General features: G+C 49.3%; 1 protein-coding gene across 1 annotated transcript; it reads right to left on the reverse strand.

Moving 5' to 3' along the window:
• Positions 1-12,521: 12,521 nt before the first annotated feature.
• LOC123086861 (uncharacterized) lies at positions 12,522-14,442 on the reverse strand. Its single transcript, XM_044508676.1, has 2 exons — positions 14,217-14,442; positions 12,522-13,985 (listed from the first exon to the last, which is right to left on the reverse strand). The coding sequence occupies exon 2, from the start codon at positions 13,809-13,811 to the stop codon at positions 12,762-12,764; it is 1,050 nt and encodes a 349-aa protein (XP_044364611.1). The 5' UTR covers positions 13,812-13,985; positions 14,217-14,442; the 3' UTR covers positions 12,522-12,761.
• Positions 14,443-14,765: the final 323 nt, after the last annotated feature.

Here is a 14,765-nt window from a genome sequence, read left to right on the forward strand (position 1 = left end):
CTTGGCGGCCTCCTCCCCCTATATTCGGCGTTGAGCTTGCCGGCCTGTTTAAAGACCCGGTAGTTTCTGTTGGTATGATTAGCTAGTTTATTGGGGTGGCCATGAATCTGGCAGGGTCAGTCCATTATCCTGTCCAGGTTGGATGGTTCGTCTCGATTTGCCTTGAATGGCTTCTTCCGCTGACCGGGCTTGGGGTTGCTGAATCCGGTGTTGACCACTTTGTCGCCTAATCTTTCATTGTCATTGCGACTGTTGTTTTTTGCTTCCTCGTGGCTTGCCGTTGCCGTCTCAGATTTCGGAGGTGCCCTAGTTGCTGGCGCTATTGCTTCTACGATCGAGTCAGCTGTCTTCTCCCGTGCAAAAGCGGGTCATCGGAGCAGTGAGGGCTGTCATGGATTTAGGTCCTTCTTGGGCGAGGTGGCATGCAAGCCATTCGTCACGGACGCTGTGTCTGAAAGCCGCAAGGGCTTCCGCATCCGGACAGTTGACGATTTGGTTCTTTTTGACTAAGAACCGAGTCCAGAGCTCCCTGGATGATTCTCTGGGCTGTTGGACAATGTGAATTAAGTCATCGGCATCGGGTGGCCAGACATATGTACCTTGGAAGTTGTCAAGGAAGGCTTCTTCCAAGTCCTCCCAGCTGTCGATGGAATTTTCGGGCAGGCTATTTAGCCAGTGTTGAGCTGGCCCTTTGAGCTTTAGTGGGAGGTATTTGATGGCGTGGAGGTCGTCTCCATGTGCCATGTGGAAGTGGAGAATAAAGTCCTCAATCCATACTACGGGATCGGTTGTTCTGTCGTATGATTCAATATTGACGGGTTTGAATCCTTCGGGGAATTCATGATCCATTACTTCATCAAAAGCAAAGCGGGTGTGCGGCGCCTCTATGTTGGGCCACACTGCAACGTAACTCTGAAGGGGTCCCTTTGCGGTTCTCGGATCAGGCGTGGCGAGGTTTGACACGTCCGAATAGGTAGCCATCGTCGCGTGTCGAAGCATGCTTCGCGATCCGTAGATCGGTCTTGCGTTTCCTGCTCTATTGTCCAAGTCCCTCTGCAGGTTGTCTGGGTAATCATGACCTGCGTTGTTCTTTCCTTTACGGCGAGGTGGGGAGGTCTGGTGTTCGTCTTGAGTTGCCTCTTTATCCGGACAGAGTTGTCGGCGACCTGCCGCATTGTGTGACGATGGTATGGGCTCCAACGCCCCGTCATCGGACTGGTATAGCAATTTGTGCTTTGGGTAGCTTTTGGCTAGGCCACTAAGGCCATATTCTTCGGCGACCAGGACTTCGGTCCATCTGTCGTTGAGTAGGTCTTGGTCAGCTTGAAGCTGCTGCTGCTTCTTTTTCAGGCTCCTTGCCGTAGCTATCAGCCTGGGCTTGAAGCGCTCCTGCTCGAGGGGCTCTTTGGGTACGATGAAGTCTTTGTCGCCGAGGCTTACCTCATCTTTCAAGAGCGAAAGGTAGTTGTCGTCCTCCAAACCGTCGCTGAGCAGAGCCTGTTCATCGGGGCTGGCTTGCCCGTTTTCCTGTTCCTCCTGCTCGGATATTGCTCCCACGGGGTCTTCATTGCTTTCGGCGTCGTCTGGAGTACTATTTTCTCCAGCGCCATCGTTGCTACGGCGTGACTTGGGGCAGTGTTTGGGGCGCCGGAACATAGATTGTGTCTCAGGAGTTTTAACTGGATATCCCTTGTCCTTGTTGCGAGGCTTTTTAAGTGTATCGATCATGTACATGTCGTATGAAGGGGTGGCCGTCCCACGCCTGATGACTGGAGGGTCTTCGCCTTGCTCCTTATCGGCATTGTCGTCTATGCCGTCAATGTCTTCGGAGCCAGAAGCGGGCATGTCGGTTAAGTCCTCGACAGTGGCTATGAAGTGGGTGGCGGGTGGGAAGCGAAATTCTCCATTGTCAGCCTCTAGCTCGAACCGGACATAGTTCGGCCGTGAGTCCCCCATCAGGGACAGGTTTTTCAACGAATTCAGCACATCACCGAAGGGCGGGTGTTGGAAGACATCTACGACGCTGAACTCGATGATTGATAACCGATCCAGCTTGGTCTCCGGGAGCGCGCAAGGTTCGGCACTTATAGTCAGAAACGAGTCCGAAATTCCATTGACGCCGATATTGCCTGGTGTTGAGTTTGTGTGCGGCTCCAACGCCGTGGACTCTGTGGCTTCGAATGGTGCAAACTGCTCCGGATCTAAGGTCGTAGCAGTTATAGGAACCATCTCCAGAACCTGGTCCGATGACAGATTTAGGTCATGTTCATCGGAGCGAGGGGGAGCGATCGCCGTAGTCTCAAATCCATTGAAGATCAAGTCTCCACGGATATTTGCAACATAGTTCAAGCTTCCAAATCTGACCTGGTGGCCAGGGTTGTAGCTATCGATCTGCTCCAAATGGCCAGGCGAGTTGGCCCACAGTACGAAGCCGCCAAACACGAAAATCTGTCCAGGGAGGAAGGTTTCTCCTTGGACAGCGTCACTATAGATGATTGAAGGGGCCATCGAACCTTTCGTCGATGGCACAGTGGAACTCTCAATGAAAGCACCAATATCAATGTCAAAACTAGCGGATCTCGGGTAGGGGGTCCTGAACTGTGCGTCTAGGATCGATGGTAACAGGAGACGGGGGACACGATGTTTTACCCAGGTTCGGGCCCTCTTTATGGAGGTAATACCCTACTTCCTGCTTGATTGATCTTGATGAATATGAGTATTACAAGAGTTGATCTACCACGAGATCGTAATGGCTACACCCTATAAGCCTAGCCTGTATGACTATGGTAACGAATATCCCCTTTCCGGACTAACCCCTCCGGTTTATATAGATATCGGGGGGGGGGGGGGATCTATGGTTACATAGAGTCGGTTACATAAGAAGGAATCTTCATAGTCGGTCGCCAAGCTTGCCTTCCACGCCAAGGAGAGTCCAATCCGGACACAGCTACAGTCTTCGGCCTTCATGTCTTCACAACCCATCAGTGCGGCCCATGGATAATAGGTCGGATGCCCGAGGACCCCTTAATCCAGGACTCTCTCAGCAGTCCTTCGCCCTTGGCGATTCGGGTGAGCCAGTGGCATTTCCGGGTGGTGTGGTTGGATGTATTCGCGCCACTATGGAACTTGCAGGGAGCATCGAGGGTTTGCTCATAGGAGAAGGCGGGCAGCCAAGCAGGCTTGCCGCCCTTTTGACGCTTGGGGCCAGGTTGTCCCTTTGGCTATTGATCTTCTAGTGGCCCCACTTGCCGGCTGGTAGAAGCTGGCTGCGGGGCCTTGCGCTTGTTGTCATTCTGCTACTGTCATCGACTGTTATCACCAGCCTGCGTCTGAGCAGCTGGAGGGAGCACTTTCCCAGATGCGTCCACTCGGAGTTCGACTTCATGGAGGAGTCGGCAGTGGCGTACTTGTCTGCTATATTAGCAGTTCGTCGAGTGTAACCGGCTCATCGCAGAGGAGTCGATGTTTGAGTAGGGCGCCCTCTCGGCACCCGGCAGTGAAGTATTCTATGGCTTGCACCTCATGCACCCCCTCGCAGGAGTTGCGCAGTTCGGTCCACCGCGTTAAGTAGTCGTGGGTGGACTCGGCGGGGCCTTGGACGCACAGGGAGATCTGGCGAGACTTGGGTGGCCGCTTGTAGGTGCTAGTGAAGTTGCGAATGAAGACTTCGGCGAAGTCCACCCAGCTGTTGATGCTATAGGGCTTGAGGCTGTTCAACCATGTCTGGGTTATGCCCTGGAGCATGAGGGGAACATACTTCACGGCAAGTGCTTGTTGCTGTTTGCTATGCTGACGGCGGTGGAGTAGTCAACCAGCCAATCTTCCGGCTTCACGGAGCCGTTGTACTTGAGAGTGCCTCGAGGGAGCGAGAACCCTTGGGGGAAGGGCTCGTCGCGAATGCGGGGGCCGAAACAAGGCGGGCTGATCGGATCTTCTTCTTCAAGTGCAAGGGATCGAGCCAGGCGATCGATCCGGTGGCGGGAGTCGTTTTCTCCGATTCCCTCACGGCGGCCTAGCCGGTCGCCAAGAGTTGGGTGATCAACAGCCGGCGAGGAGACGCGCCTCTCCCAGCATGGGGGAAGCGGATGATCACCCCGCTGCTCGACTGCTCGAGGGCGACCATCCTGGTCGCGCTCGATGGTGATGCGCATCCGGTTGTGGCTAGCAGCCGGCACTGGGTCTCTTCGGTCGCGGGCGCCGCCTGTCGGCGTCCGGGAGGTCATGCCATGTTCTCGGCGGGAGGGGAGGTTCTCGGCATGCGGGTCGGGTTCCACCACGCGGCGAATGGCTTCTTGCTGCGTGGCAGTCGCGTCAAGGAGCTGTTGGACGCGCTCCATCATGCAGCGTCGCTCATCACCCCCTAGGTGATCCAGTTCGTCTGGTGCCGCCTGGGCAGCATGCAGATTCTCCAAAGGCGTGGCGTAGACAGGGCGGTCCACCCCCAACATGCTGGCGACGGTCGTGCTCCGCTGCCGAACGGTGCCCATCCGGCTGGGCTCGCTAGCAGCTGGCGTGCCGCATACAGCGCGGTCCATCTCACGCTGGTAGGCCTCAGTGAGACGTCTCATGGTGGCCAACTTTTTGGCGCTCTCGACGAGTGTGACGCGGCAGGCCTCCAGCGTCTCGCCGTTAGCGTCTGCCGCGATGGGCGCAGACAGGTCCCCCATTGCCGCCCGCAGCGGGTCCTGGCCGGCTCCGCCAGAAGCTCCATCGTGACTGATGACCAGCACCTCCGTGACGGTGCTGGCCCTGGCGTCGCTGATCGCAGGACGGAGCGGGTCGTCGATGATCACCACGTTGGCGGGGAAGGAATCGGGGGATGCTACGTCGAAGTCGACAAGCATCGGGTCGGTGGAGCCGACTGACTCTTTGTCGAAGGCTGGCTCGTTGGTGATGTCGATCTTGCCAAGGAGGTCGACGAAGCAGCTTTCAGAGCGGACTGCTCCCTCGTCAGGTGCCGGCTCATCAGAGACACGGATCTCGCCGATGAGGTCAGCAAGAGTGCTCGCGGCGCAAGCGGCTTCTGCGCCGCGCAGCGTGTTGACGCAGACGCCATCCGGTGCCGGGCTGGCTGCGTTTGCTGGGAAGGAAAAGGGTTCCCGTCCAGAACGTGTTTCTGGACAACGGTGCACCTAGCCCCACGGTGGGCGCCAAATGTCGGGATTGTGGTGCGACATATGCCAAGGGGTGGCTTATCATGGAGAGGGCCAAGAGTACGTCGCCGGGCTCTAGAGGAGGGAGTGAGCGAGAACGCCTAAGCCGGCGAATCTTACCCAGGTTCGGGGCTCTCTTAGGAGATACCACCCCTAGTCCTGTTTTGCGGGGTCTCCGCATGATCACTATCTCAACAGGGTAGCTACAAGATTGCTCCTTGAGCTATTTGGCTAGAGGAGGAAGATGAGCGAGGCTAGCCTTTCTTCCCCTCTCTATATGTATGTGTGTGTGCTAAGGTTCTAAACCCTTTGCATGGGTGACCTGGGGGGTTTATATAGGCCTACCCCCTAGGGGTACAATGGTAAGGTGTGGGACCTGACCGTCAGTCTCTCTAAACGCCGGCTTCTCCGCCGGCTGCTGGGGCCCACTGCCTGGTGGGTCCCGCCGGCTGTCGTGTACTCAGCTGACAGGCTGTGCCCGTCGCTTGTGGGTCTGTTGATCACCCCCCATTGTAGCCTCGCTACTGATGATAGATGCTTTGTCAGGGGAAGCATGGCTACAGTACCACCGCCTGGTGGGCGTTCTCTGTATCCATTCCTCGTTTCCTCTGGTTAATGGCACACAGACTTTGAGGTGGGGGAGCCGCCTGGTGGGAGTCGGCCCGCCCCCGTCACCACCTTCTGGAGACTTGCCGCCTTCTGGAGCTCGTTGTCACGTAGGGCCCGCCGCCTGCGGGCCGTACCGACAGGTCATCGTGGGAGCATAGCTCCCTAGGTGGTAGGTGATGTCACGGGCAGCGTGGCTACAGTATCCCGCCGGATGGCGGGCGTCCTCCAGGTACGCTCGTACTGTACCCGCGCTCAGCCTGGGATTCGAGGGTGGCAGGTTGCACTATGACCACGCCCCGTCCCGTCGTAGTTATGTAGGTGCAAACTTTAAGGCCATGAGGGGCCGCCCGCTAGAAGCCAGCCACCACATAGCCGCCTTCCGGTATCCTGCCGCCTTCTAGCAGCCGGTCGCTTGGTCCAGCCGGCCCAAGGAAGCAGTCGTTCGTCCGAGAGGTGTGAGGGGCGCAGTCGGCCCCGATGTCTTGAAATACCAATGGGAGCTGATGAGGCTATCCGTGGTCATTTACTCCAACAGTGATGGATGAGGCCACGAGGGATATACAAGGAGATATCCCATGGTGTATGCTCTTTGTGGATGATGTGGTGCTAGTCGATGATAGTCGGACGTGGGTCAATAGGAAGTTAGAGCTATGAGACAAACCTTGAATCGAAAGGTTTTGGACTTAGTAGAACTAAAACCGAGTACATGAGGTGCGGTTTTAGTACTACTGGGCATGTGGAAGAGGAGGAGGTTAGCCTTGATGGACAGGTGGTGCCTCAGAAGGACACCTTTCGATATTTGGGGTCAATGTTGTAGAAGGATGAGGATATCGATGAAGACGTGAACCATCGAATCAAAGCCGGATGGATGAAGTGGCGCCAAGCTTCTGGCATTCTTTATGACAAGAGAGTGCCGCAAAAGCTTAAAGGCAAGTTCTATAGGATGGTGGTTCGACCCGCAATGTTGTATGTCGCTGGGTGTTGGCCGACTAAAAGGTGACATGTTCAACAGTTAGATGTGGTGAAGATGTGCATGTTGAGGTGGATGTTTGGCCACACAAGAAAGGACAGACTTTGAAATGATGATATACGAGATAGAGTTGGAGTAGCACCGATTGAAGAGAAGCTTGCCCAACATCGTCTGAGATGGTTTGGGCATATTCAATGCAGGCCTCTAGAAGCACCAGTGCATAGCGGATGGCTAGAGCGTGCTGATAATGTCAAGAGAGGTCGGAGTAGACCGAACTTGACATGTGAGAAGTCCGTAAAGAGAGATCTGAAGGAGTGGAGTATCACCAGAGGACTAGTTGCATGGAAGCTTGCCATCCATACGCCAGAACCATGAGTTGCTTGCGAGATCTTATGGGTTTCATCTCTAGCCTACCCTAAATGGACTAAAGGCTTCATTGTTGTTGTTGTTGTTGTTGTTGTTGTTGTTGTTGTTGTTGTTGTTGTTGTTGTTGTTGTTGTGCAGGGGAGAAACAAGTGGCGAACAAGGTAATCTAGAACACTCGCGCCGTCAATAGTAGTTTTATAGATTCATCAACAAAGTAGTTCATGTGCCCTAAAAAAGCAAAATTAGTTCGAGCATAAATGAAAAGACAAAACCCGGAGCACAATATATGTAACATCTTCCACAAAATAACAACTTCATCATCCTAGAAAAAGATAAAGGATTCCCTTTGTTTCCACATAACTCATATAATAAATTGCATCGATGGTCACTAAACTTGCCACATATGTGTACTTTAGTCACACATGTTGAAAATAAATCAGAAGCGTCAAAATGAGCACGCAAAGGTCACAATTCACAACGCACGTGGCTAGTTTTCCTCTCTTAACACCACACCTAACTAGGCCTAGAATTAAAACTCGAAACTTGCGAGCTACTCAAGTTGTGAAGAGCTTGGTTCATTTAGCTTGAACTCGGGAGCTCTAGATTTTACTCGTTAAGTGTAACTAACAAGCAAGCTTACGAGTTAGACCTCGAGACTCAATAAGCTCGGAAAATTTTCTACCGCAGGTTAGCCCACAAGACATTAATTCGAATATAATCGAAGTCCAGCCCAGCACTGCATCGTACACTATAGAAGATGATAGAAAGGAGAAACTGCAACAGCAATATTACACATCAAGATTCAAATCAGCAGGGGCTTAACAAAAATTCATTGAAACTATTACTCCACCTCTATAACAAAATATAGGACGTTTTTGTTTCACATACAATTGTTAAAAATGTCTACATTTTGTTAGAGAGGGAGTACTTACGAATTGATTGTCAGTATGACTGCAGGAATAAATTATTGTGTACTGTAGGTTATAGCCTATAAGTGTGGCAAGATCAAGCATTGAAGTAAATGAATGTTTAAATTCGACCACTAGCAGAACACTAGCCCAGATACTAAAGTTATAATACTGAAACAACAATGGCGTGACTGCAGGCATAATAATACGAGTTACTCAACTGTGGGAGCAATCAAAAGTCCAGCAGTACAAGCTAAAATTAACATTTAAATGAAGCAAACACACAATGACAGATCTTTTCCATGTGTGTAAAGACACTTGCTATTAAAGTTCACTTAGACATACAGTCCAAGAATCATGGATGTTCTGCTGTTACTCTGCATGGTGGCTTTATTTATAAAGTCGGGTGTATGCCTTTTCTCTAAAAAAAGTTCATTCATCTCAGCTTAATCTAACTGTAGTTTCCTTGCACAACCAACAGAAACATAACAGACAGACTATAGGGTCAAGATAGTATTTGCTAATAGACAACAAAATTGCATTTGTGGCATTCACTGTTCCATAAGACGAAAGGTAATCTTCTCATGCTGCTTGGGATAATCACAGCCTAATAACTGACTGTTGTTTGCCAAAAAAACTGATTGTTGGACCACTGCTACCTGAACATCTTATAACGAAGCTTGGTAGGACTGGCCTGATTCTGAAGGAAAGCTATGGCTCTGTCCACCATTCCATGAAGGACCTGCTCTTCCATTTGCTTGATGTATCCTCCTTCCATTTCCCCTTGCCTGATTCTGAAGGAAAGCTATGGTGCCAAAGCGAACCCCGAGTGATTCGAGCCTCATCCGTTGAGGATGACTCGAAGGAAGAATAAGGTGAGGCACTTGGTGGCGCTCTAGAGCCTTGGCTTCGGCACCTCTCCAATGGAAATTAGCACTCCCCAAAGAGTATGAACTTTGGGATAAAATCCGTTTTCTCGACTCACTTGTGGTTAATCCTTTCCCACACCTTATTTGCCATGTAGGCTTGTTGGCTTGCTATTTAGTTTGTTGCCTAGCATATCTTGTTGCTTGCTTGCTAGTCATATAGGTTGTTCTTAACTAGTTGTATATCTAGAAAACCTACTTTATTAGCATTACCCTAAGATTGACAATTAATTTAAAATTTGTAGTCGCCTATTGACCCCCACCCCTCTAGATAACCGATTAGATCCTTTCATGACGGCATTGACGGTGTTGTGCAAAATTAAGGGAGAGGGGGTGGACTGGAGAGTGGCATGCCTAGTCCGGTCACTTGGGTTTGTAAATGGGTGATCATGTAGCGAGTAGTTGGCTAGTTCTTTGTTTGTCTTTCTGTTGAGGGCATTGGAGCTGCCACGACAGTGTTGTACATGGCATCTTGGCCCTTTCTTCTATGCTACTGGTGCTTCCATTTTGGACCGTATCTTTGATTCTTCTCTCTCTGTCAATGGCGCAAACGGACATACACCCATATCACAGGGAAGCGGGCAAATTAATGGTGCCATCACGTGCCAACTACCCGCGCGCCTCACCCGCCATGTTTTCCCTCCACCCGTCACGTTTTCGCCCCTTTTTCCCACCAGCTGCCACGTTTTCCCGCTGCCCATGGCTATAAAAAGGTCATCGCCTCACTGTGCTGGCTCATATTCCCGCCGCCCCCAGCCTCCACATCCCTCCCTGCTCACACCATGTCAATTACCCCACGGCCGGACTGGGTGCCACTCTCGGAGGATGAAGAAGCGCATGGTGAGGTCACCCTCATCGCCGAAGAGGAGTGAGATCGTTGTGGCATGCTGAAGGTTGTGTAGGAGGATGAACTGATTCATCACATATGCATGTACCCCGTGCATATCATTCTCCATCGACGTGGTGGGGCACTCTAAGTCTGCGCTATGCCTCGGCGGCCTCCATAATATTACGGAGGGCGTGTTATGGTGGCTGCCAATGTGGCAACTCTGCTAGAGTTGCTCTTAGTCAACTATAAACAAAATGTTACACATTAAATATCTTAGTCATCACTATATAGTATATACACTGATACTACTCTAATGCATAGCACAAAGGAATACTGATCAAATGCGATGGATAGATACACCATTGGAACCCAATAAAAAAAGTATAGCTTCACTTACCATCTTATGCTTTATGGACAATTACTATATAAGTAAATGTACATAGTTTCTTAGGAGTGATATGAAAATATGACTTATTAGGCACCGACATGAGTATCGAAGGAGGAGTAAAAAGTAAGTGTTGATTACTAGAATGGAAGGTTTGAGAGTTTGTTGGTCATTAATTTATATATTATCTTTATAGAGACATTAAAGATGATGCCCCAATACGAGTGCCACCATGCTAGTTCTATTAAAAGTGATACAGCGAATGAGACCAAAATGTCTACATACAAGAATGGTCTACGAGATAGACAACAACAATGAAAGAAACATGACAAATATACAACAAAAAACACCTATGACTAGGTCGTTTGGGGCAAGGTCTTGAAGGAGATATGCTAATGCTCCGACATTGTCGATTACAATCCGTGAAGGTCAAGACATTAATTTTCATTCTGGATGCCGGATCAAACCAATTAAGACCAGAGAATCAGCAGAAAGGCTTGATATTTTCTTTTGTATGATTTGTAGGACTCACTCATATATTCTGTTGAAACAGTCAAAGAACAACAACAGTAAAGTAGTTTTTTAGATTAATCACCAAAAGTAGTTCGTGTACCCTAAAAAAGGAAAATCAGTTTGAGCATAATTGGTAAAAAAAAGAGCTACAGTAAAGCAGCTAACCTTTTAGGGATGTATCCATGTCTAAAACACGTGTAATTTGCAACGAGAGGGTTATGGAAAGAAAAGAACATGCACAAATATAATAATAAATACGAAGTACTTCTGCCGCCACCATGCTAGTTATATTGAGAAAGGTACAACACAATGAGACCAACGCATCTACTTACAAGCAGAGTACATGATGTAGAAAATAATGGCATAACCATGACAAATATGAGAAAAGAAACATACAGGTAAGTCGCCATTTCCTTTGTTTTCTTTTACGGCAAGGCCTTCAAGGAGGAGCTACGCCCTCCGATGTTGCCGGGTCCAACCTGTGAAGGCATGACAAAGGTTTTTGTTATGGATGTCGGGCCCAATCATTAAGGTCATAGCATCAACAAAAAGCGTTGATATTTTGTTTTAAAATTGCATAATTTATATAACTCACTCGTATAGCCTTTTCGTGTTGAGATGATGCAGGGGTGAAACAACTGATGAACAAGGTAATCTAGTATCAATGGTATTGTTATAGATCAATCAACAAAGTAGTTCATGTACCCTAGACAAAGCAAAAGTAGTTTGAGCATAAATGAAAAAACAAAAAATAATGGAAAGCAGCTAACCTGGAGCAGAAGATATGAGTAACATGTTTCCCCATAACTCATTTAATAAATTGCATCGGGGAGTCACTGAACTTCCACATATGTGTACCTTAGTGACAAATGTTGAAAATGGATGAGAAGCGTCAAAATGAGCATGCAAAGCGAAAGTGCTCTTTTGATCTCTGTGGAAACCATCTGGCTAGTTTTCCTCTCTCTGGAAACCATCATGGTGAGATATTAACACCACACCTAGCTATGCCTGGAATTAAAACTCAAAACTTGTCAGCTAGTCGAGCTGTGAAGAGCTCAGCCCATTTAACTTGAACTCGCGAGCTCCAGATTTTCCTCGTTAAGTGTGACTAACAAGCGAGCTAACGAGTTACTCCTTGGGACTCGATAAGCTTCGAGAGTTTCTGCTACAGTCCACAGGCTAGCCCACAACACATTAATTCCAATCCAATCTAAGTCCAGCCCAGCATTGCATCATACACCATATCAGACAGATTTTTCGTTTTGAGATGACTATATCAGATGTTGGATGTTTGCTGTGTGAACTTTGATGTTTGAACTCCCGTGTTAAAGGGTTGGTTGAAACATGAATGAATGTCTACCAAATATATTTGCGCATAATTATATTTGTATTGTCTTGCTGCTGTCCCTTCTTTTGTTCCATATCGCTTACAAATTTCTTAACAAGCATGGTGAGTTTAAGGAGCTAATAACTTACGAGCTTAAAGACAGGATTTTCGCTCGCTCTAGGTAACAAGTTTGTCGAGTTCAAGCTTAAAATGTTCGAACTACACCTCTTGCTGAAGACATTGGGATACAATCATACAACAAGTAGCAAGGTATCCTTATTAGCACGCAAATTAAGGCTCAGAACAGTCAAACTGATATATATATCCTGTAGCACGCAAGCATGGAGAACAACCCTAGTCTAATAGCATTTTCACATGGCATTTGGTTACCAGGCTAAACCACTCATTCGATATTTCAAATCTGAATGCAGGCAACAGGAAAGTTCAGGTTCAGGAACATAACACAATATTGCAAACAGTCATTGATGCATTAGCTACTTGTTTCAGCCAGTACAAGCTAACATTAACATTTAAATGAAGCAAAGACACAATGACAGATCTTTTCTATGTGTGCGAAGGCACTTGTTATTAAAGTTCACTTACACATACAAAGTCCAAGAATCATGGATGTATAACTTGATCCTACTATTCCAAGTTCATTCATCTCAGCTTAATCTAACTGTAGTTTCGCGGCAGGGCCGGCAGAAACATAACAGACAGGGTATACGGTCAAGATAGTATTTGCTAACAGACAACAAAATTGCATTTGTGACTTTCACTGGTCCATAAGACGAAAGCTAAGCTTCTCATGCTGCTTGGAATGGTCACAACTCAATAACTGACGGTTGGACTCCACTGCTACCTTAACATCTTGTAACGAAGCTTGGTAGAACTGGCCTGATTCTGGAGGAAAGCCATGGTTCTGTCCACCATTCCATGAAGGACCTGCTCTTCCATTTGCTTGAGGTATCCTTGTTCCATTTCCCCTTGCTTTAGCGACATCCAAAGAAGACTTGAGCAAGCGAGTTAAATGTGAGTTCAACCCAGAATTCAGTACATGAGCAAACTCCATGGATACATTCAGGCCTTGTGCTTGCAATCTGTGCTGAAGTACATTCCACAATGACCGAGTATCTGGCAACTCCTCATTATTAGAGCATGTTTCATAACTGTAAGAGGTAGAAGGCTGAGGAGTGTGAGCCTTTGGAATCCCCAACGGAATCCCCAACGGAGCTCTGATGGGGCTCCGACTTTGAACACACGCTGGGCTACTGCGCACTTGCTCAACCTCCTCCCCATCTTCTACAGAGACAACTTCCAACAGAACCTTGCTCCCTGATGAAACAAACTCCAGGGTACTCTGTTGCTCCCTAGATCTCGGTATGTCGCAGGAGTTGCTCACTTCGCCTCCATGACCATGAGGCGCCTTCCCATGGGGACCAAGGGGGCTTGGCCTATCAGCGAACTTCCTATCCCTGCTAGTGATAGACCGCCCCATCTTCGCCGGCAGAGCGCCATTGCCCAGTGGCCCATTGGACACCATGCTAGTCTGTGAGTTACCGGTCACCGTCTGCTTACTAGGCGGTCCAAGGGACAAGGAAGCATTGCTGAGGATTGACCGAATGAGGAAATTATGAAGCTTGATATTTTCCTTGCCCAACACACTCAAGCAAATCTTGTCAAACTCATCCTTGTTGAGCTTAAAGCTCAGGAATTTCTTGAGGCTGTTGAAGTAGTGCTCGGCCCGCTGATGGCCCAGCTTCTTGGCGATCCGGGATTTCAGCTCCTGGGTGTCCACACGAGCGAATTTCTGACGAGTCTGCATCTTGGCTCACCACCTCCAAACCCAATCAACAGAAATGCAGGCGACCCCCGAAACCCAATCAAACAGCTTCACGGAGAGCAAACCCTAGACGACCGACGAACACCCAGCGCCTTCGCTAATCGCCGGCTAACCCTCGACAAACGGCAATAATCACACGAGGTCGGAAGAGCCCGCCTGCGAAATCAGACAACGAAGTTAAAAGAAATTCAGGCCACCTCGCTCGAGGATTGCTTCCCGATCCGGGAATCAGACGGGCGCGGCGAATCTGCGCGGAAGCCCAAATGGGGAATCCCTAATCGTGATCGAACGAGCTCGAATTTCGCGAATTTCAGAACGAAACGAGCGGGGTAAACAATTCGAGGCGAAATGGAACGAATTAGGGGGGCGATGCGCGGGGACACTAACCTGGAATCGGCGAGATCGAGCAGCTTGCTGCGAGGAAGAATTGGGGGATTAGACGGTGGGAAGAACGGGTGCTGTTTTGCGGCGGCCGCTCCCGGTGTTTCCCCAAATCATTGATTTTGGCTGCGGAGAAGAACTACAAGTGGTTCTTTGGAGGCGCCCACGCGCAAATGCTAACCCTACCCGCCGCGCTGCCCTGAGGGGCTGGTTTATATAACTGACCGGTGGGGCGACGGTGTTGGGCTCGGGGCGTGGGCTCCGATGTAAGCGAGGTGGGTGGGTATGGCGTTGGATGGAGAGCGGGGCAGTACTTTCGTGGGTCAACCGCACGTGCCGCGGGGAGGGTCATGTCATATCGTCACATCCGAGTCAAGCTTTGTGCCTCAGCTCCTCAAGGTTTCTCTGCCCTTTTTGCTCGAATGAACGGCAAGATTTGTGTTCCAACAGGTAGAGGTTGTGTGAGATTCGGTGATAGTATTTATGATTTCAATTTGGCGATATTTGTTAAACAGCGTTGGAGGCTTGTTGATAACAAACAATGGATCTTTATGT

The sequence above is a fragment of the Triticum aestivum genome, chromosome 4A (genome assembly GCF_018294505.1).
Source record: "Triticum aestivum cultivar Chinese Spring chromosome 4A, IWGSC CS RefSeq v2.1, whole genome shotgun sequence".
In the NCBI taxonomy this organism is placed as follows: domain Eukaryota; kingdom Viridiplantae; phylum Streptophyta; class Magnoliopsida; order Poales; family Poaceae; genus Triticum; species Triticum aestivum.